Here is a 21,280-nt window from a genome sequence, read left to right as displayed (position 1 = left end):
AAACAGACTCAGACTTGGAAAACAAACTTATGGTTACCAAAAGAAAAGGTGGGAAGAAGGAATATTAATAAATTAGGGGTTTGGAATTAACATACATATACTTCTATACATAAAACAGATAACCAACAAAGACCTACTGTACAGCACAGGGAACTCTGGTCAACATTCTATCACAACCTCATGGAAAAAGAATCTGAAAAAGAGTAGATACATGTATATATATAATTGAATCACTCTGCTGTACACCTGAAACTAACACAACATTGTACATCAACCATACTCCAATATAATATGAAATCTAAAAAAATACATAAAGGTTTCCCTGGTGGCTCGGGGTCAAGAATCTGCCTGCCAATGCAGGAGACAATGGTTTGATCCCTGGTCCAGGAAGATCCCACATGCCACAGAGCAGCTAAGCCCATGGGCCACAACTATTGATCCAGTGCTCTAGAGCCCAGGAGCCACAACTACTGAGCCCACGTGCTACAAATACTGAAGCCTGTGCCACAAGAGAAACAACCTGAATGAGAAGTCTGCACACTGCAATGAAGAGTAGCTCCTGCTCACCGCAACCGAGGAAAGACCACACAGCAACGAAGACCCGGCACAGCCAAAAATAAATAAAGTTATTTTACAAAATACATAAAAAATAAATTTTACATGGTCAGGAACATCCGTGATCATGATACCAAAAAGAGCCTAATCCTCCCCACCCTCTTGCAACTCTATCCCCGATCCTTTCTCCTTACAACACTCAACTTTAGCTGACCCATTATATAGTTTTGTGTAAGCCTCACAAGGGCAGCGATTTTTGTCAGTTTAGGTCACAGCTGTACCCTCAGTGCCTAGAACAGTTACTGGCATACACCAGGTGCTCGATAATGTCTGTCCAATGCATCACTGTGTAAAACACGTGAAGCAGTGCCTTTGACATGGCAGATGTTCATAAATGGTTGTCGAATGAATGAATGAATCAATGTACAAAGGCATGAATGAGGAGGTGAACCTCATCCCATCTTGGGTCCTAGAGCTGCCCTATCCCCCATCTCGCCCCCTGCAGAACTGGAAGCCAATCATCAGCACAACCACAGGAACTTTATTTACAAATACAAGACCGGGGCAGGAGGTGGGTAGGAAGGTGAACAGTAGCAAGGCTGGAAGTCTCCTACTTCTGCTCCCGCCTCCAGACGATAACCATGCCACTAGCGTCGCTCGAAGCCAGCAGGCTCTCATCACAGTTAAAGCTGACATCCAGCACGGGCGCACTGTGGCCCTGCAGCTTGTTGACGGCGGCCTTGGCTGCTCGCTCCACGTCAAAGAAATGCACGCACATGTCCTCACTGCCAGTCACTGCCCAGATGAGAGGAGAGACCATCAGGAGGTGTCACAGGAGGCAGCAGAGTGCCCTGCGTGTGGAGTCTCTGAGGTGTCTGAGGTGTTGATGGATTTATGTCCAAGGTGTGAGGTCCCAGGGCTGGGGTCCCTGGGATGTACCAGCCCTAGATGGGAGGTCACCTAACTGTGTTGGTTCTGTTTCCAGAGTGTGAGGTCTCTGCGTTCTTTGTTGGTGGGGGTGAGGAGGGGTTGTGTCTCAGGCTATGAGGTTTCTGGGCTGTTTGGGGGTCTATGTTCAAAGTGTGAGATTGCTGGGAGTTTTTGAAGCCCAGAAAGTCAGGGCATTAGGGTATCCTGGATATTTGAGCCAGAACAGCACCACCCCTGGTCCCTGCTCCTCCCTGGCCACCCAGACACCCCAACCCCATGGGACTCACCCACACAGGCCCCCTGGCGAAAGGACATGAGAGGGCAGAAGATGCTGCGCACAGGGTGTGAGCTCTGCTCAATGGGGAAGCTTCTCTTCAGCTGCAGGGTCCCCTCATTGTCCACCACCCTGAGAGGAGGAGAAGAGTGGTTCAGGGGGCAGCATGAGCCCCGGGGGAAACAAATGATGGGCTAGCCTGTGTCCCCACCCCCACACCCAAGCTCCTTTCAAGGTTCATGAAATCCAGTTTTGAGACCACTGCATAAACATATAAAGCATAGGCTAGAGTGCAATAGTGACTGGAAGCTGTATCTGTTGATATATGTGGGGAACCACTGCTGTTTAATTCACTAGTTCCTTTCTCTAAGGATCCCTAAGAGATCCTGGAGTTAGGACATGCACAAAGAGAAGAAATGGCTGACCAAACTACAGGACCCCTGCACTGTGGAACACTGCATGGCCATTCAAAGGAATGAACTCAAGCTACTCCAGGGAGTCTGGGGCATTTCCACGGCAGTTTGGTAGGGAAAGCTTTCTGGCATGCAGCCTAGGCTGAGAACTGCATTTAGGTGACATAATTGTGTGGAGATAGTAAAACTCCCTGCTTCAAAAAGAGAAAAAAAAAGGAAGGAAAGAAAGCAGGCCACAGCTCTAAGGGCATGCTAAGTCACTTCAGTCGTATCCAACTCTTTGCGACCCCATGAACGGTAGCCTGCCAGGCTCCTCTGTCCATAGGATTCTCCAGGCAAGAACACTGGAGTGGGTTGCCAGGCCCTCCTCCAGGGGGGTCTTCCCAACCCACAATCAAACCGACCTTTCTTACATCTCCTGTACTGGCAGGTGGGTTCTTTACCACTAGCGTCACCTGGGAAGCTCTAAGGGGGCTCTAACACATTTTACAGCTCAGTTTGCTCATCTATAAAATAGACGTGTAAATAGCACCCACCTCATATGGTTTTTGTGAGGGTTAAATGAGGTGATATGTACAAGGTGCTTAGAACACAGCCTGGCCCCAGTAATTGCTATGAACATGCTAATTACTGCTATTACTATTACTTCTCCTTTTGCATTACTGCTCCTATTGGCGCTGCTGTTATCATATTATCAGGAGACCAGGCCTCCACCCTCAAGGAAGTTAATCTCCACCCTCCATGGCTCAGTCTGTTGGGAAGAGAAGGCTCTCACGCTAGTCTGACAGAGGGGACAGGCTCCCCACCTCCAGGTGGCACAGAAAGGAGACTCACCTGTAGAGCAGCAGCTTGTTGAGGCAAGCGTTGATGAGTAGTGAGGGGTCCCGGGCCTCACGGCTGACCCAGGAGCGGGCAGAGATGCTAGTCACGGGGCTGCCCTCATGTACCACCAGTCGCTTGGCTTTGGTCAGCTTCCCTGTGGCAGCAGAGAGAGAGAGGAGGCAGAGGTGAGGGCTAGGGCTGTGCACCGGGAGGGTGGGAGTGCAAGTACCCGGATGCAGGCTGGGGGCCTGCCTGTGCGTGCTAAGTTGCTTCAGCTGTGTCCAACTGAAGCGACCCTATGGGCTGATCCTGCCAGGCTCCTCTGTCCATGGGATTCTCCAGGCAAGAATACTAGAGTGGATTGCCATGCCCTCCTCCAGGGGATTTTCCCAACCCAGGGATGGAACCTGCATCTCCTGCAGCTCCTGCATTGCAGGTGGATTCTTTTCCACTGAGCCACCAGGAAAGCCCGGGTGCCTGCCTACCTGTGGCCATGTCAAAGAGGAAGGAGAAAACACTGCCGCGGTCATCACCCGCCCAGAGCAGGCGGCCAGGGGCATCAAAGGACAGAGCGAGGACGCGGCCCGTCAGCTTGCTGGAACCACCCTTCACTTTCTTGCCCGTGGAGATGTTCATGACGTGCACATTGTGCTTGGCATTCCCCACCTGTGGGTGAGACCCAGGCACCATCACCCTGCTCCCAGCTAGTCCTTCTTGAGGCTGCATTTGATGGGATTGGCTGATCCCTGTGCCCTCTCATTTTAGGAGGGTGGGTTGGTAGACTGCAAGGTGACCCAGGCCGGTAATCCTCCCCAGCTGGTCCCTCTTGCAATTTGACCAGAACAGACAGCTGCTCCCAGAACTAAAGGGAACTGCCTGGTCCTTCTTGGAGTCTTTGACTATTCTAGGACAGCAGCTGCTGCTGCAGCTGAAAGGATCCCAGAGCACAGGCTCACGGGGCCAACTCCCCCTACTCCCTGCTCAGGGCTGGGCTAGACTTTTCATTTCCTTCCCCTGCCCTCTGACTCTCCATCCAGGTCAGACCACCAAAGAGCTGCCACTGAGACAAGGTTTCCAACCAGTAACCCTGCTCCCCAGCCAACAACCCCCACAGCTGGCAATGGTAGGACTACTGCTGATGGGGTCGTGACCCTACCCACAGACTGCCTCATCCCCACAGTGAGCCCACCCCAGTCCAAGAACTGAGACCGCAATCCTGCTTTGTTTCCCTCTGAATCTGGCCAAAGGAGGATGGAGGTGATGGACTAGAGGGGACTCCTTATCCCCATTCCCTGAGACACGCCCTCCCGGCCTGGTATCCCTCCCTTGGTGAGGGGGCGCCCTGGAGCCTGACCACGGTAAGGTTGTTGTTGACCGGCTGGAAGGTGCAGCAGAGCAGTTCAGCGCCGTCAGGGTCAGGGATCTCCCGGATGCAGCGGCCATCCTCAGAGGCCCAGATGCGCATGGTGGCATCAAGGGAGGTGGACACAAGGATGTCATTGGAGAGAGACCAGGCAAAGTCGGAGACCCCGCGGGTGTGGCCCCGCAGCACTCGGAGCACAGTGGGCGGGGCAGGTACCAGCTGGCACAGTGAGATGCTGCCATCAAGTGAGCAACAGGCCAGGCGATGCCGGTCATCATTGGCGAAGCGCACCCTGGGGACTGCAAGGCCAAGGAACCATTTGGTAGAGTCAGCATGCTCACTGAGTGCTTTCATTTATGGAAGCTTCTGACCTGTGAGCTGGGGGCCAGGAATCACTGCACCAGGCACAGTGGCCTCAGAAAAGGGCTTTCCTTGGCTGAGAAAGAGAGTTGGAACCCGGAAGGCCCTCTGCCAAAAACTCCCTAAATCTTGGCAGGTACCTTATGGACTGTAAATGACTTCTGTAGTGTGAAGTGGCTTCTACATCTCAGTTAGCACTTTCTAATTACCAAGGTCTTGGCAGTTTGCAAAACCCACTCTACCCTTTGCAAGGGGATTTCTCTGCAGCAGAAGCTTTAAGCTCCTTCAAGTGACTCACAACCCCAGAAGCCAAGCGCTCTTTTAAGCTGCACAGTCCTTTTATGGTAGATAAAGTAATCAAGGCTTTGCAGATCACTTTGCAGAGGGATTTTAGGTTTGCGAAAAGTTTGATGTATGGGAACTGCCCCATCAGAGATGGGCCCAAGACTCTGCATTCCAGAAAAGGAGGCACTGGGTTGCTGTCAGTTTAGGCAAAGGCATGGTGATGGGACCCGCCATCCACTGGCTCACCTGCCTCATCCACGTGCTGGTCGAAAACATGGTACATGCCCGCAAAGGCATAGTTCTCACTCAGCGATGTGTCCCCAGCCATGGCTCGACTTGCTTCTGCCGCTGAGGTGGGCACCACGCTGCCTGGGGGCCTAGGCCCCAGTAGGAGTGAAGGGTAAGAGAAGGGAGGTACTAGTGTGTGGCCTTTCATTGTCCCGTGGCCCCTCTCCCCCTCACAAACCTCTTCTTTCACCTGTCCCTGGTGCATACCTGTCCTCGTAGACAGCACGGTTCATCTGTGCTTGCAGTTGGTAGGAGCCTCGGCTGACGGAGCGGCGGTGCCCACGGGCCCCCAGGGCCCGAGGATCATCTTCAAAGTCCTGGCAACAGAGGGTCAAAGTGGGCACACCTTGCAAACAGCCCTCAAGAACCTATGAGGTCTAGAGTCTTCAAAATATATCCAGAACCATGGGAACTTCCTGGCAGTCCAGTAGTTAAGACCACACTTCCACTGCGAGGGCATGGGTTCAACCCCTGGTTGGAGAACTAAGACCACATATGCCAGAACCAGATTCCTTCTCACAGCCACCACTGCTGGCACTACTGCGGTGGCCTCTGCATTAGTTCCCTTGCTCTTGCCCCACTCAGCAGATATTCAACAAATGTTCTTTGAACAAAGAATGAACACTTTTCCACCAGAAAACCACTTGATTTAGTCTCTTGCCTCATTCAAGTCTCAGCTCAATTGTCACCTCCTCAGAAAGGCCTTCCCTGATCATTTCCACTAGAAACAGCTTTTTTCTGTCCCCTACACGAGTCCCGTTTCATTCCCCAAGTCTGCTTTATTTTTCCACGTCAGCACTCCTCACTACAAGCCATGGTAGTTATTCATTTGTTTATCTGGTTTGCTACGTTTATTGACCTATTTATTTCATTTATTGCCTGTTAATCAACCTATTTGCCTTATTTGTATTTGTTGATTTATATCATACATTATCTCTTTTTGCTTTCTGCTCATCCTAAGAGCCTAAAACAGTGCCTGGCACATAGCAGGTGCTTGACAAGTCTGTTGGATGAATAAGTATGGAGGCAGGTAGTAAACACAGCAAGTGCATGGGGAGGAGCTCACCTCCATGCGGTCAAGGGTAGTGCGGCTGCTGCGGACGATGCTGTTACTATAGGCACGAGCACTGCCTGGCTCAGAGAGGGGCCCGTAACGCTGGCCCAGCAGCTGCCCACGCAGCCTCAGGTACTGCCGACGCAATGCTGGAGGGTGCCCAGCTTTGGCATTCTCTCGCAGTAGCTGGCTGCGCCGTCGGATATATTGCGTCCGAAACTGTGGAAACGTTGGTGTGCGGTACGCGTTGTACCTGCGATGGCAGGAGGCAAGGCGGGCAGCAGGCACAGGACAGAGGGAGTCAATCAACTCAAGGGATAGGGAAGGAGAATGAGGTGTGTGTAAGGATGGCAAGTGGTCAGAAGTGGTGATGGGAGTCTCTCTGGTGCTGTAATGAGGGTGAGTCCACAACAGTAATGGGCATGGCAAGAAGGTCCGTGTGGGTACAATGGAGGCAGTCTGCAATTTTGCTGGAAGTGGTATGGGGTGACCGAGTCAATGTAGACAATGGTAGGGGCCAATCTGACATGGTGTGGGAGTTAGTGTGGGGAATGGTGGGGGTCAGTATGGGATGGCGACTGGGTCAGGCTGGGGAAATGATGGTGGTAAAAGAAGTCTGGAGGCAAAAGTGGGAACAGGATGTCACTAGCCTGGGCTCTAGCACCCCCTCCCAAGGTTCTAATACCAGACGCTTTGCGCATGCCCACATGTGACTGCATTCTCCTAGCATGCCCTTTAACGACCCTCTCTGGCCAGTCATTCTCTCAAGCCCCGCACGCTACTACTGCACATGCTCACCTCTGGCAAGCCCACTCAGCCGCAAAAGGCAAGTTCTCTGCCCAGCCTCACTTATTGCCACTGCGCATGCACCACAATAACTTCCGCTCCCACGAACTCCGACCCCACGCCTCACCTCGCGTCTACTGCTAAGACCTGCTGCCACACCGCGGCCATTCCCTGGCCTCCTCTTCCGGCGTGTCCGCCCGCGGGAGCCTGCAGGACAAGGGCCTGGAATATCAGCGTCTCAAGTGAAGAGATCTAGTTCCGCCCCTTCCGCCAGGCGATCGTTGCCATAGACACAGAGTCCCTCCAGTCCACGAAGTCGCGAAATCCCACCCGGCTGTTAGCATGGTCACCACCCCAGTCCTGCCCTTCCCAGGCAGCGCCCGGGTGACTCATAGCGACGATTCAGATCTGACCCCGCCCTTCCCGGTCACCATAGCAACGCCCCTCCCCCACCTAGTAATCCTTGTCGGCACTCCCCAACCATTTTGCCCCCTCCCACCCCACGCATTCCCTTCCCAGGTCCAAGAGCAGGACCCGGGATCAGGGACCACCTCCGGGGCTGCCTCCCGTTCTTGAGGCTCCCGGGGCGGCCCTGAAACCAGTGTCACCCTTCTCTCCTCTCTCTCTCTCTCTCTCTCTCTCACACAGGCTCCAGTAAAATGGCCGCCTGCTGCCAGGAAGAGCCGCCGAGCGCGGAGCAAGTCGATAGGAATCCTCCCCAGGGCGTGGGAGAAACCACGCAGGCGCATTAAGGACGAGGCGCTTTTGGCACAAGGATGGAGGCTCCGCCCTTTTAAGGTCTATTCACCCCCAGTCCCTAATGGCATTTAGGTACACAAGAACAACGTCCAGGGAGGACCGGGACAGGGCGAGTATGCGAATTACCCATTAAAAATCAGAAATACTACTTTTAAAAAAGACTTTCTTTTGAAAAGAGTGGCATAAGCTGCTTTTCAGCAGTACAAGCTTCACCAAATAAGATTAGAAGTGCAGAATAAAAAATTGTCACACATGCAGAGGCCCCTAGAAAGTTCTCCAATTCTTAGGTGACTGATGGGCCTTCAGACATGCCCAGAGTAAGAAGAGTACTTTCTGTGTGTCTGTGATGGAGTGGCGGGGTGGGCTTGGATACTCCCAGGAAGCTTGGTCTGGACATCTCTAGAGATGGGAGACATAATTATGTACTACAGGCTTTGGGGTTTGGATCCCAGGAGTCCACCTGAATCATCTTTATTTCAACTGCAACAGGAAGTTGCATCTGTATTCATCTTAACGTGATCAGGTTGTACAGTGTATGGAGTTGGACTACAATGTTTAGTAGCTTCCTGTTGTTCAATCGCTCAGTCATGTCCAACTCTTTGAGACTCTATGATAGACTGCAGCACTTCAGGCTTCCCTGTCCTTTGCTATCTCCTAGAGCTTGCTCAAGCTTATGTCCATCGAGTCAGTGATGCCATCCAACCATCTCCTCCTCTGTTGTCTGCTTCTCCTCCTGCCTTCAATCTTTCCCAGCATTAGCCTCTTTTCTAGTGAGTTGGCTCATCACACCAGGTGGCCAAAGTATTGGAGCTTCAGCTTCAGCATCAGTCCTTCCAATGAATATTCAGGGTTGATTTCCTTTAGGGTTGACTGGTTTGATGTCCTTGCAGTCCAAGGGACTCTCAAGAGTCTTCCGCAACACCACAGTTCAAAAGCATCAATTCTTTGGCGCTCAGTCTTCTTTATGGTCCAACTCTCACAGCCACACATGACTACTGGAAAAACCATAGCTTTGACTAGATGGCCCTTTGTATGCAAAGTAATGTCTCTTCTATTTAATATGCTCTCTAGGTTTGTCATAGCTTTTCTTCCAAGGAGCAAGCCTATGTAAGGGCTTAACAGATCTTAACTGATACAGTTCTCAGAAATGTTGTTCAGATTATTGTTTGTTATAAAAGTAGTGTTATTTTCACACTATTTATATAATACAATAATCTGAACAGTATTTTTTAAAGCAACCTTAAATGCTGCTGCTGCTGCTGCTAAGTCACTTCAGTCGTGTCCGACCGTGTGTGACCCCATGGACTGCAGCCTACCAGACTCCTCCGTCCATGGGATTTTCCAGGCAAGAGTACTGGAGTGGGTTGCCAGTGCCTTCTCCAAACGTTAAATGAGACAGAGCCAAAAACGTCTTGCCCTTTGTGTTATAACAACCTCCCTTGTCCATGTAACTAAGCTATCTGTGTTCTTTTCAAGATGTTGAACACCATTTTGTTTCATGGTTGCTAAATAATAAACTATTTTGCTGCACAAATGTGTAACCACTAACATTTATTGGACAACATGCTAGATACTGTTTAAGGTGATTTATATGTATTAATCCACTTAATCCTAATAACGGAATGTTGTGGGTCCCTTTACTATCCCTATTTTACAGCCGAGGAAACCCAAAGACCAAGGGTGACATTTTGTTGCACCAGACCACTATTTGTGGCCAGCATTGGGTTTACAGTTGGCCCTTGAACAAAACAGGTTTGAACTGTGTGGGCCCACTTATATGTGGATTTTTTTTCAAGAAATATTACAGTATTATGTCATCTCTGCTTGGTTGAATCCATAGATGCATAACTGTGGATACAGAAGACCAATTATGGAACTTGAGCATTTATGGATTTTATTATCCATGTAGGTCCTGGAACCCATCCCCCACAGACACCCCTGCCAGTTTTTTTTTTTTTTTTTTTGCCATAAAGGATGATACAACCAATGCCTTTCCTATTCTCCTTGACCCTCCCTAGACAGAACTCCACACCTTTGTCCCACCATTCAGCTTCTGTAGAAACGCTATAGGAAGAAATCACAGGAGAGTCAGGGATAGCAAGGAGATCTACTGTCTCCCTGCCAGAATTGTTTTGTTCTTGTTGCTTTTACAATTCATGTTAAAATTTCATAAATTATTTTAGAACTTCATTCTTGATACTAGATAAAACCACCTAATGACAGGGTTGTTATAAATTAGCTATTTATGTGTAAAACATGTTTATAAGGACACCTGTTGTGAGAACATTTGCTGTCATTCCAGGAAGTAGTACAGTACTTTTCAGAAGGCACTACAATCTGGCCACCGCCACAGTCTCTGACAACTATGTGATCTTGGGCTTAACCTCTATGTGACTCAGTCTCCTTATCTGAAAATAAAAACTGCCTCATAGAGTTAGTGAGAGGACTAAATGAGTTAATATTTCTAAAGCTTAGATAAGCATCTGGAATAGAGAATATATCCACTGAATGTTGACTATATTTAAAAGTTGTTTTAAAAAACTTTTCCCAATAAACAGATCCATCTGCCAGAGGTAAATCTGATGCAAAAATAACAAGAATTAGAATGACCCTGATTACCTCTTGTATTTATCTGCTCTGCATTTTTTCAACTTTTGTTTTTAAACATTTACACACTAATACTAGATAAAAAGGGGCTTCACTGGTGGCTCAGCAGTAAAGAATCTGGCTGTGACACAGGAGGAGTGAGTTCAATCCCTGAGTGGGTACAATCCCCTGGAGGAGGGCATGGCAACCCACTCCAGTATTCTTGCCTGGAAAACTCCATAGACAGAGGAGCCTGGTGGGCTACAATCCATAGGGTTGTGGAGTCAGACACAACTGAAGTGACTGAGCATGCATGCACTAGATTAAAAATTGGTTTTGGTTTTGAGGGGCTTCCCTGGTGGTATAGTGGATAAGAATCTACCTGTCAATTCAGGGGACATGGATTTGATCCCTGGTCTGGGAAGATTCCACGTGCTGTGGAGCAAATAAGTCCATGTGCTGCAATTGCTGAGCCCACATGCCCTAGAACCTGAGCTCCACAAGAGAAGCCACCACAGTGAGAAGCCCACACACTGCAAATAGAGAGTAGCCCCCACTTGCTGCAACTAGAGAAAGCCTGTGCAGCAACGAAGACCCAACGCAGCCATAAATAAATTAATTAATTTTTAAAATGGGTTTTGAACAACAAGCTGGTAATAGAAGGCACTTTCAGTTTGTTGGGGGCTTGGAGAGAAAGGGGCAGAATTTACGTACATGAATGGCAGGCAGGTCAGTGGGTAGGGAAAGAATGATCTAGGGCCTGGGGGTATCAAGTCACCAGGAGCAGCTTCTGGAGGTTGTAAGTGACCTTGGTTACAATCATGGCATTTAGAAAAGCTCAAGTCCAGGGTGGACCACAAGTCCCACCCACTCTAACAGAATCTGGAGCTATTTCACTGTCAGAGTGACAGTTGAGGGTCCTAGCTGAAAGAATAAACAAAAACAGTTTGACAGAAAAGACAGGTAAGCCAGGCTGTTTGAAGGTAACACCACATCACAATAGTAACTTAAGTAATGGCAGAAACAAGCAGGGGCCATGTCTTTTTTGGACTCCTTTCTTCATGTGCCTCCTGCCTATTTGGCCCCCAGAGTTTATAACTGCAAAGGCGAGCACTGGACCACACTGGTTGTGCCGGCTTCTCATTACACAGGCTGAGATGAAACCTGAAGTTGGGCCTCATCCTCAGGAACTAACAGAAGCATGATTTGAGGGAAAGCCTAGATGGCTGGGGGGTGACAAGAGTGTGCTGAGAATCAAAGCCAGAGAATGAAATAGGAAGACCATGGAGATGACGTGTAACATGTAGACCCCCGAGTTCAGTAAGAACTCTATCTCATCCCTGAGGTTTCTTCCTAAATTGGACAAGTGGGGGTTGGGACACAAGATCATAATTTAAATTTGACCATTTCCTGATGGGAAAATATTTGCCTCTGAAGCCAAAATTCTCACAATCACCAAAGTCTTAATGGTGATAACTCCCCAATGCCTGAGTCAGAAACCAGATTCCTACATTTGGGAAAAGTCTCACAGACCACTTGAGCAGCCTCCAGCAAATTGCAATAGCCAGTTTTCCAACAAATAATTATCAAGCCCCTACTAGGTGCCAGCCACTGGAAAAACAGCAGTAACTCAGATAACTGGGCTCCACTCTCATGGAGCTGCTATTCTAGCTAGAAAGATAAGTGATAAATAAGATCATTTTTCAAACTGGTTTTTACTATCATTAAAATAGAAGCTTGGTTAGTGCTTCCCTGGTGGCTCAGACGGTAAAGCGTCTGCCTACCATGTCAGAGACCTGGGTTCAATCCCTGGGTCATGAAGATCTCCTGGAGGAGGAAATGGCAACCTACTCCAGTATACTTGCCTGGAGAATCCCATGGACAGAAGAGTCTGGTAGGCTACAGTCCATGGCATCGCAAAGAGTCAGACACAACTGAGCAACTTCACTTTTCACTTTTGGTTAGCATTACTGAGCGGTGGGGGAAGGAGGAAGGAGTGAGAAATAAATTTAAGCTGGTCACAACACTGTAAATCAACTACACTTCAATAAAATTTAAAAAATAAAATGACCAAAAAAGTTAAGCTGGAACCTGAATGAAAAAGCAGCCCGATACATGAAGCTCTAGACAACAAATGTGTGGATAAAGCCAGTGAGGCCAGGCAGTGACTGATTCAGAGGAGAAATCACTTTACGGGGCTAGAACTGGAGTCACTCTGCTCTTATGATCTCAATTCCCTTTACCCAGTGGTGATTCAGGGCCAGACTGGGGGCCTGAGCAAGCCTGGACCCTGGATTTGGTACCTCAGTCTCAGGTGATAGAGCTACATGGGCATAGCCATTGATTTGTCCCACTTTTTTTTCTGTTAATACACTGACCTACATCAGGTTGCTTTTCAAATATTAAGCTATTCTTGCTTGGTTTTGGTGACAGTCTGCATTTACCAAGCTCTTACAGCATCCATCTTATAGAACTGTCACAACAGCCCTAATGAGGTGCAACATTTGGCCCCACTCTGAAGATGAGGAAAGTGAACCCTTGGATGGATTTACTGCCCATGGCCACAAGTGTAGAAAACATTAGAGCTAGCATTTGGAAGCAGGCAGGAAGTAGAACTGGACTAAGTCTCTTATCCAGGATACTAGAAAGCATCTAGTAACCAGCCAGCAGTGTTGACAACAGCATCCCATCCCTCTCTACTTCTCTGTATGCCTCCCTACCCCCACCCCCATATCAAGTCCCAAATCAGTTTCTACTCCTGTCTCTCTTCTGATCTTCTGCACTGGTAGATCAGCCATGAAATCTACAACAACTTCCAACTGCTGTGAGAAGCTGACCTCTTAGGCCTCCTCCCCAACTTTATCCTGTGTTGCTCTCACTCTTATCTGGTTATGCTCCAGTTACCCTTGCTTTCTCAATTTAAAATTGTACAAATTGTTCCTGAGATCTAGAACACTCTCTTCTGTGCATGCAAACACTTCCACTCATCCTGCACTAATATTACTGATAGCAAGCACTTTGTGCCAGACACTGTTTCAAATATTTTATACAACAACCCTCTGAAGTTGGTACTATTATCACGTCACAGATCAGGAAATGGAGGCAAAAAGATGAAGTAACCTGCCCAAGACAGCATAGCCAGTAAGTGATGGAGTTTGATTTACACCCAGGCCACCTGGCTCCACAATCCTTGCTCTTAACCACTACACTAACACCAATTCCCAAGTTGCTTTGTGTGACGTCCTCCAGCGTGGATTCATAACAATTGCTTTCTCTCATCCCACCCCCTTTGTTTGATCTCTCAGCAAGTTCTGTCAGTTCTACTTTCAAAACATATCCAGAATCTAACCTCTCCTCTCCATGTCCACTGCTGCCACCACCATTGCTGGCTTGGACTACTGTGGTGGCCTCCTCACTGCTTTCGCCCTTGCTTTCTTCCCCAAGCCTGTCCTCCCAGTAGTCAGACGATCCTGTTACAATCCAAGGCAGCCCACGGCCCTGCTCTGCTCAGACCCGTGCTCCATCTCTCTCAGAGAAAAAGTCAAAGTCCTCCCTGTGGCCAAGGTGGCCCTATAGGACCAGGCTCTATCACCTCTCAGAACTCACCTCCTGCCACTTGCCCCCTTGCTCACTCTGTTACGGCTGCACTGACCTTCTTGCTGTTCCTCACACACACCAAGCAAGCTCCCACCTCAGGGCCTTTGTGTGTGCTTGCTTTTTCCTTCTGCCTCTAGTTCTCTTCCAGATGCCAAGAAAAGGCAAGGCTGAGATATTTGGCTGGTAAGGAAATGTGTCCTCATTCAATTCAGATGTTTGCTACTTACATAGATAGCAGAAGCGAGAAGAGCCATAGATGCCAGCTCATGTCCCTTGTACAGGGTAACACAGAAACAAAAAAGGGGCCAGATGACTGCAGCATGAGAGTAGGACATTGTGGTGCCAAGAAGTTAGTGCATGCTAAGCAGTTCTATAACCTTAAATCAGGGGAGAGAAAGAACAGAAAGCCTCATACCTCATCAGAACCTTGGAAGAGGAGAAACCGTCTCATGGCAGCCTCCTTGGTAGACAGCAAGGTTAGTGAGAAATGGCCTTGTAGCCTCTTGTGCTCTGTGTTCCGAGGATCACAGGGCGTTCTGCCAATACTTAGATGAGCTTGCCTACGTGGCCTATGTGGAGACGTGCTATGCAGTCAGAGTGCCATGCAGAACCATTCCCCTACCATTCTCCAATTTTGTCTCTAATGTAAGGTCACTTCCTCTGAGTCACCTTCCCTAAAACATCTTGTGTAAGACCCCATCACTCTTCATTCCCTCTGCTTTATTCTCAACACTAGCCACTTTCTAACATTACATCACATACCAATTACTTTATTATCCATAGGCCCTAATATGTGATTCCTAAGCAAAGCAATTTGTCATAGCTGTTGCTGTGTCCCTACAATTAGTATCTGGCACACATAATAAACACTTGCCAAAATTTACTGACTATACCTAACTACCAGACACTGGTAGGTGTTTCCCATGTCTGGACTTATTCATTGGGGATAATCCCCATCTTTCCACTGAGAAGACAGGTTTCTAGGAGGTCCTGGGTTTTGAAAGAAGGCAGGAAGAACCTGTGGTGCTAGGCAAAGGAATGGTCCACCCACCAGGAGAAGCCAGAGGGGTCCTGAGAGCTGGGATTGGGGAAGGGGAGCAGGAAGGGGTTCCAGGACCGGTATCTTGTGTTTTTTGCTTTTTTTGGCTGTGCTGCATGGCATGCAGGATCTTAGTTCTCCATTGAGGGATCAAATCTGTGCCCCCTGCAGTGGAAGTGCAGACCCCTTACTTTACTTTAAGTAAGTGCAGAGCCCAGTGGACTACCAGGGAACTCCCTAGGACCGGTATCTGGAAAATATTAATGTCAGATGTAAAGAAATAGAAGCTAGCATTTCAGGGTTTCTTGAGGCCCTTGGAATAGAGATGACTAACTATTCAGAAGGCTTTGGGGAACAGGGCAGGCCAACAGAAAATAGCTAACTAAATAGATGACTAAAAGTCATCCACTTCCCACACCAATGTGAAGGTCTTACAAACCACACCACTCAGTTTTCTTTTGAACTTTTTATTATGGAAAATCTCAAACTCACAATGCATTGATTTAATGTACTTCCACGTACCTATGACCCAGTTTCCACAATTTTAAACACACTGCATTTTCTAAACTGAAGGTTCCATAAGCATTTGAGTGGTTTGAAGCCAACGGTCTTTGTTAAAATACAACAAACTAGGAAACATGAGGGCATTTTGCACATTTAATTCATTAAAACTTTCTTCCACTTAAATAGTTAAGACAAATGGCTGGACTGTATTCCCCCCTCTCCAAAATGTACTTTTTTAATGCAAAATGTACTTTTTAGACGCAGTTTAAAATAGAGACTGCAAGTTCTGTGCTTGAACAACTATTAAGTAGAAAGAGTAAAGAAAACTTCCTGGTGCGAACACGGCGCTGCGCGCAGTGCGGAGCGTGCGGGCCGCGGTCGGCAGCCTCCGCGCCATCTCGGCACCCAGCGCGCCCTGCTCGCTGCGGGCCTGGGGACTGCGAGCGGGTGCCGTCCGGGCGCTGTACACCGGCCCTGCTCTGCTGTCGGTGCGGAAATTCACAGAAAAACACGAATGGGTAACAATAGAAAATGGTGTTGGAACAGTGGGAATCAGCAATTTTGCACAGGAAGCTTTGGGAGATGTTGTTTACTGTAGTCTGCCTGAAGTTGGGACAAAGTTGAACAAACAAGAGGAGTTTGGTGCTTTGGAAAGTGTGAAAGCTGCTAGTGAACTCTATTCTCCTCTATCAGGAGAAGTAACTGAAATTAATAAAGCTCTAGCAGAAAATCCAGGACTTGTCAACAAGTCTTGTTAGGAAGATGGTTGGCTGATCAAGATGACATTCAGTAACCCTTCAGAACTAGATGAACTAATGAGTGAAGAAGCATATGAGAAATACATAAAATCTATTGAGGAGTGAAAATGGAACCCCTAAATAAACTACTTTGAAACAACTTAATCTAGCATAGTTGTCTTAAATTAGTGGTGGATAGATATTTAAAAAGCAACTTTTAGCAAAAGAAACTACTTGTAACGTTTCCTGAAGAAAATACCGCTTAACTTTCTAATGACTTCAGATAAACACTGTGCATCTTTTCCACAGCATCCTGTGATTTTCAGGCTAGGCTCCAGTTATAATATTCAGAATTCCTGAAATTATCTCTGGTAAAACTAATTACAAAAATTATGTAATTCAAGGATAACATGGTTATCTTAAACCTTATATGACACTGTAACTTGCTTACAGCTATCCTTGGATTTGGGTCAAAATTATCTTCCCACTAGAAATAACTGCCAGTGGAGAAAAGTTTGTTAGTTGTATAGTGTCCAATGAAGAATATTACTATCTTAATTTTGCAGTATACTGTGTTTGCTGGTGCTATTTTTATACAGTGAAGTAACAGCCTTGCAGGAGAATAAACAATTTAATAATAAAATATTCAACTTCTTAATCATGAATTTTGTTCTGCTGTTAATATTTCATAGTATGTTTCCTAGTATTTATAAAGATGCTAATTTAAAAAAAAAAAAGAAAACTTCCTGAGTTTTAAGGAAGCTTGAAATTGAATTTAGAACAGCATATTAGAAATCTTTATGCAGAACATGCTACAGACTGTTTTAAATTTAGAAGCCTTAACGTTGTGCTTTCATTGGTATATTATTAAAATCCACATCCCATAGACTCTAGTGTAGTTCTCCATAACCAAATGCTAGTATTTCTGCAGTATATTGTATGCATATTCACACTGAATGGGAAAAACAAAGATTATGAAAACCTTCAGATCTTGTCACAAATTTTGAGAAAAAAAAGCTTCTGTTTTTTAGATCTCTGAGCACTTTGATTATAAGGGATCATGGCTCCTTAGCCTGGAGAAGTGCAGGAGGTAGAAGAGGAATGCAAATATGCAGGAACTGTGCGTGTTTTGTCTCTAAAAGCAGGAGGGAGGAACACTGCCCAGTTATCTAATCAATATGCTTTCTAACATACCTTAAGTATTTATAGCAACTTATTTTAAAAACCTTTTTAAAAGTATTTGACTGCCCCAGGTCTTACTTGCAGCACGTGGAATCTTTAGTTTCGGCATGTGGATTCAAATGAGATATACCCATTTGAATGCAGAGTTCCAAAGAATAGCAAGGAGAGATAAGAAAGCCTTCCTCAGTGATCAGTGCAAAGAAAGAGAGGAAAACAATAGAATGGGAAAGACTAGAGATCTCTTCAAGAAAATTAGAGATACCAAGGGAATATTTCATGCAAAGATGGGCTCAATAAAGGGCAGAAATGGTATGGATGTAACAGAAGCAGAAGATATTAAGAAGAGGTGGCAAGAATACACAGAAGAACTGTACAAAAAAGATCTTCATTGGTGGGATCACTCACCTAGAGCCAGACATCCTGGAACATGAAGTCAAGTGGGCCTTAGGAAGCATCACTATGAACAAAGCTAGTGGAGGTGATGGAATTCCAGTTGAGCTATTTTAAATCCTAAAAGATAATGCTGTGAAAGTGCTGCATTCAATATGCCAGCAAATTTGGAAAACTCAGCAGTGGCCACAGGACTGGAAAAGGTCAGTTTTCATTCCAATCCCAAAGAAAGGCAATGCCAAAGAATGTTCAAACTACCACACATTTGCCCTCATCTCACACGCTAGTAATACTCAAAATTCTCCAAGCCAGGCTTCAGCAATATGTGAACCATGAAGTTCCAGATGTTCAAGCTGGTTTTAGAAAAGGCAGAGGAAATAGAGATCAAATTGCTAACATCTGCTGGATCATAGAAAAAGCAAGAGAGTTCCAGAAAAATATCTATTACTGCTTTATTTACTATGCCAAAGTCTTTGACTGTGTGGATCACAACAAACTGTGGAAAATTCTGACAGAGATGGGAATACCAGACCACCTGACCTGCATCTTGAGAAATCTGTATGCAGGTCAGGAAGCAACAGTTAGAACTGGACATGGAACAACAGACTGGTTCCAAATAGGAAAAGGAGTACGTCAAGGCTGTATATAGTCACCCTACTTATTTAACTTATAAGCAAAGTACATCATGAGAAACGCTGGGCTGGATGAAGCACAAGCAAGCACAAGATTGCCAGGAGAAATACCAAAACCTCAGATATGCAGATGACACCATCCTTATGGCAGAAATTGAAGAACTAAAGAGCCTCTTGATGAAAGTGAAAGAGGAGAGTGAAAAAGTTGGCTTAAAGCTTAACATTCAGAAAACTAAAATCATGGCATCTGGTCCCATTACTTCACGGCAAATAGATGGGGAACCAGTGGAAACAGTGGCAGGCTTTTATTTTGGGGGGCTCCAAAATCATTGCAGATGGTGACTGCAGGCATGAAATTAAAAGACGCTTACTCCTTGGAAGGAAAGTTATGACCAACCTAGACAGCATATTAAAAGGGAGAGACATTACTTTGCCAACGAAGGTCTGTCTAGTCAAAGCTATGGTTTTTCCAGTGGTCATGTATGGATGTGAGTTGGACTATAAAGAAAGCTGAGCACAGAATTGATGCTTTTGAACTGTGGTGTTCAGTGAGAGTCCCTTGGACTGCAAGGAGATCCAACCAGTCCATTCTAAAGATCAGTCCTGGGCGTTCACTGGAAGGACTGATGTTGAAGCTGAAACTCCAATACTTTGGCTACATGATGCTAAAAGCTGACTCATTTGAAAAGATCCTGATGCTGGGAAAGATTGAGGGCATCAGAGGGGGACGGCAGTGGATGAGATGGTTAGATGGCATCACCAACCCAATGGACAAGAGTTTGAGTAAACTCTGGGAGTTGGTGATGGACAGGGGAGTCTGGTGTTCTGCAGTCCATGGGGTTGCAAAGAGTTGGACAGGAATGAACTAAACTGGCCAGGGATGGAACACAGGCCCCGGGAGTCTTAGCCTCTGGACCACCAGGGAAGTCCCTATAAAAGGTGTTTTGAGTTTCTTACACCCCCAAAACCAGAATGTAGGGAAGGTGTAGGGTTATTACCACAGACCTACTCTTCTCTAAGTATGTCACCTCCAGTACCACTCAGTGAGGTCGATAGTACTATTCCCACTTTGGAGACATAGAACCTGAGGCACATAAAACTAAGCTAGAAAGCAGGGTCAGTGACTTCCATGTGGGGTGAGAGGGGAAAGGTTTGGGATTTCTTCTGGACTTCAAAATGGGCAGGGGGTGGGATATCTGTGAAAATGTTTCTGTCAAAATTTGTGAAGAGGGTAGGCATGATCCAGGGCTTGAAAATACAAATACTTGTAGACCAAGGGTCTGGTCTTCACAGGTTCTCAAAGCACCTTTAAATGTGAGTTCAAGCCTCAGTGGGTTCTTGGGAAACATGCACACTAGTGAGATTCTGGTCAAACTGAGGAGGACTAATAAGCTTTTAATAACGGTTTTGAGTCTCACATCTATAAATTGTATTGAGTGATACAGTGTCAAAGAAAACTTGTCTCCTAGGCCCCTTTCCTTAAAGCAAGTAAATCAGAGGCTGGGCAAGACTGGATTACTCCAAGTGTGTGCTCAGTTGTGTCTGGTTCTTTGCGACCCTATGGACTGTAGCCCACCAGACTCCTCTGTCCATGATTCTCCAGGCAATACTGGAGTGGGTAGCCATTTCCTCAAGGGGATCTTCCCAACCCAGGGCCATCTGAGAAGTCCAACACTCCTACACAGCACCTCAGGAAAGGCTATTTATAGTTTTTACATCACTTAGGGGATCATTCTGTTGTAGAAACTTTGTGGTTACCAGACCCTGTTTCAGGCCACATTGGGAAGACACTATACTTCCTGAGACTTAGGGGGCAGAAGTGCTCCCCACCCTAGGCAGTAACAGTGGGCCTCCTGCCAGATCCCACTGCCTTAACTTCCTGGAGCCCAGCACAGAATGCCCAGTATTCAACTGGTAAGGAGTAGCTGTAAGGCCCCTTTATCTGATCCAGACAGGTCTCAGAAGTTCCCAAGTCTCCATCCACCCAGCAAAGCAAATCCATGGCTGAGAGAAATGGTCCTGGGCACTGTCCCAGCTAGCTGGGAGGTAGAAGAGACAGGTCATCAGTACTGCAACTTTCACAGTACAGTGACCCATGTGGTGTCACCTTGGATTGCTGTTTATTAACACCACTGAAATAAGTAGAAAGCAGCAGAGCCTGGGTTTGAACCCTGGAATCAGAATCCAGAGGCTGTGCTCCTAGAATCCTGTTTTCAAATCAGGCTTGTCCTATCTCACACCAAGATGAGTTTACTATACCTGCGCCCACTCCCATTATTTCAGGAGGAGCAGTTGGGACCGCTATGACAGGATTTAGTCTCCCATTCTCAGTACAATCTCCTAAGGAAGGCACCTAAGATGCTTGGAGGAGACAGGGAGATCAAAACTCCAGCAGCCTTCCCAAAGCTGACACTGAGATCATCACAATGGGACCAAGAGACCCAATTCCAGCCACAAGGGAGTTTCACTGAGATTCCCCACCCTTCCCACAGGCCTGATGCATGTATACCCAAAGCAATCCCAAACCCAACCAAACTTTGAACTCAAGGTCTCTACCCTTTTGGCAGTCCTTGCCCACCTAACTGTATCCTTTTCTCAAAACCTCCCTCTTGGCCTTCCCCTATTTTTAATTTGTAGTAAGCCTCTATACCTTAATTTGAGCAAGTAAAAAGCACTTCAATATCGATTTGTTTTCAGGTTTCATCTTTTTAATCAACTCAGTGA

At 46.9% G+C, this 21,280-nt stretch overlaps 1 protein-coding gene and 1 pseudogene across 3 annotated transcripts; one reads left to right on the top strand and one right to left on the bottom strand.

Moving 5' to 3' along the window:
• Positions 1-1,101: 1,101 nt before the first annotated feature.
• Positions 1,102-7,779, bottom strand: WDR13 (WD repeat domain 13). Of its 3 annotated transcripts, XM_068962190.1 has the most exons (10): positions 7,775-7,779; positions 7,258-7,337; positions 6,357-6,597; positions 5,498-5,607; positions 5,249-5,379; positions 4,349-4,656; positions 3,480-3,660; positions 3,007-3,148; positions 1,773-1,891; positions 1,102-1,350 (listed from the first exon to the last, which is right to left on the bottom strand). In XM_068962190.1, the coding sequence occupies exons 2-10, from the start codon at positions 7,296-7,298 to the stop codon at positions 1,166-1,168; spliced, it is 1,458 nt and encodes a 485-aa protein (XP_068818291.1). In that variant the 5' UTR covers positions 7,299-7,337; positions 7,775-7,779; the 3' UTR covers positions 1,102-1,165. The 3 variants fall into 3 exon arrangements, with proteins under 3 accessions (XP_068818291.1, XP_068818292.1, XP_068818290.1); XM_068962191.1 differs by lacking the exon at positions 7,775-7,779 and having other exon boundaries at positions 6,357-6,960; positions 7,258-7,535; XM_068962189.1 differs by lacking the exon at positions 7,775-7,779 and having other exon boundaries at positions 7,258-7,535.
• Positions 7,473-16,478, top strand: LOC138071795 (glycine cleavage system H protein, mitochondrial pseudogene; annotated as a pseudogene).
• The last annotated feature ends 4,802 nt before the right edge of the window (positions 16,479-21,280 follow it).

Source organism: Capricornis sumatraensis, chromosome X (assembly GCF_032405125.1).
Source record: "Capricornis sumatraensis isolate serow.1 chromosome X, serow.2, whole genome shotgun sequence".
Taxonomy (NCBI): domain Eukaryota; kingdom Metazoa; phylum Chordata; class Mammalia; order Artiodactyla; family Bovidae; genus Capricornis; species Capricornis sumatraensis.
Note: the sequence above shows the minus strand (reverse complement) of the source record. Positions and strands in the feature narration are given on the sequence as shown.

Bases quoted from the DNA above. Each gene is read 5' to 3' on its own strand.
- WDR13 (XM_068962190.1), bottom strand. From the start codon at position 7,298: ATGGCCGCGGTGTGGCAGCAGGTCTTAGCAGTAGACGCGAG. The intron at 4,657-5,248 runs GTGAGCCAGTGG...TTGGCCTTGCAG, and splicing joins CCAGCACGTGGATGAGGCAG to TCCCCAGGGTGCGCTTCGCC. The intron at 1,351-1,772 runs GTGAGTCCCATG...TCATCTGGGCAG, and splicing joins TCGCCAGGGGGCCTGTGTGG to TGACTGGCAGTGAGGACATG.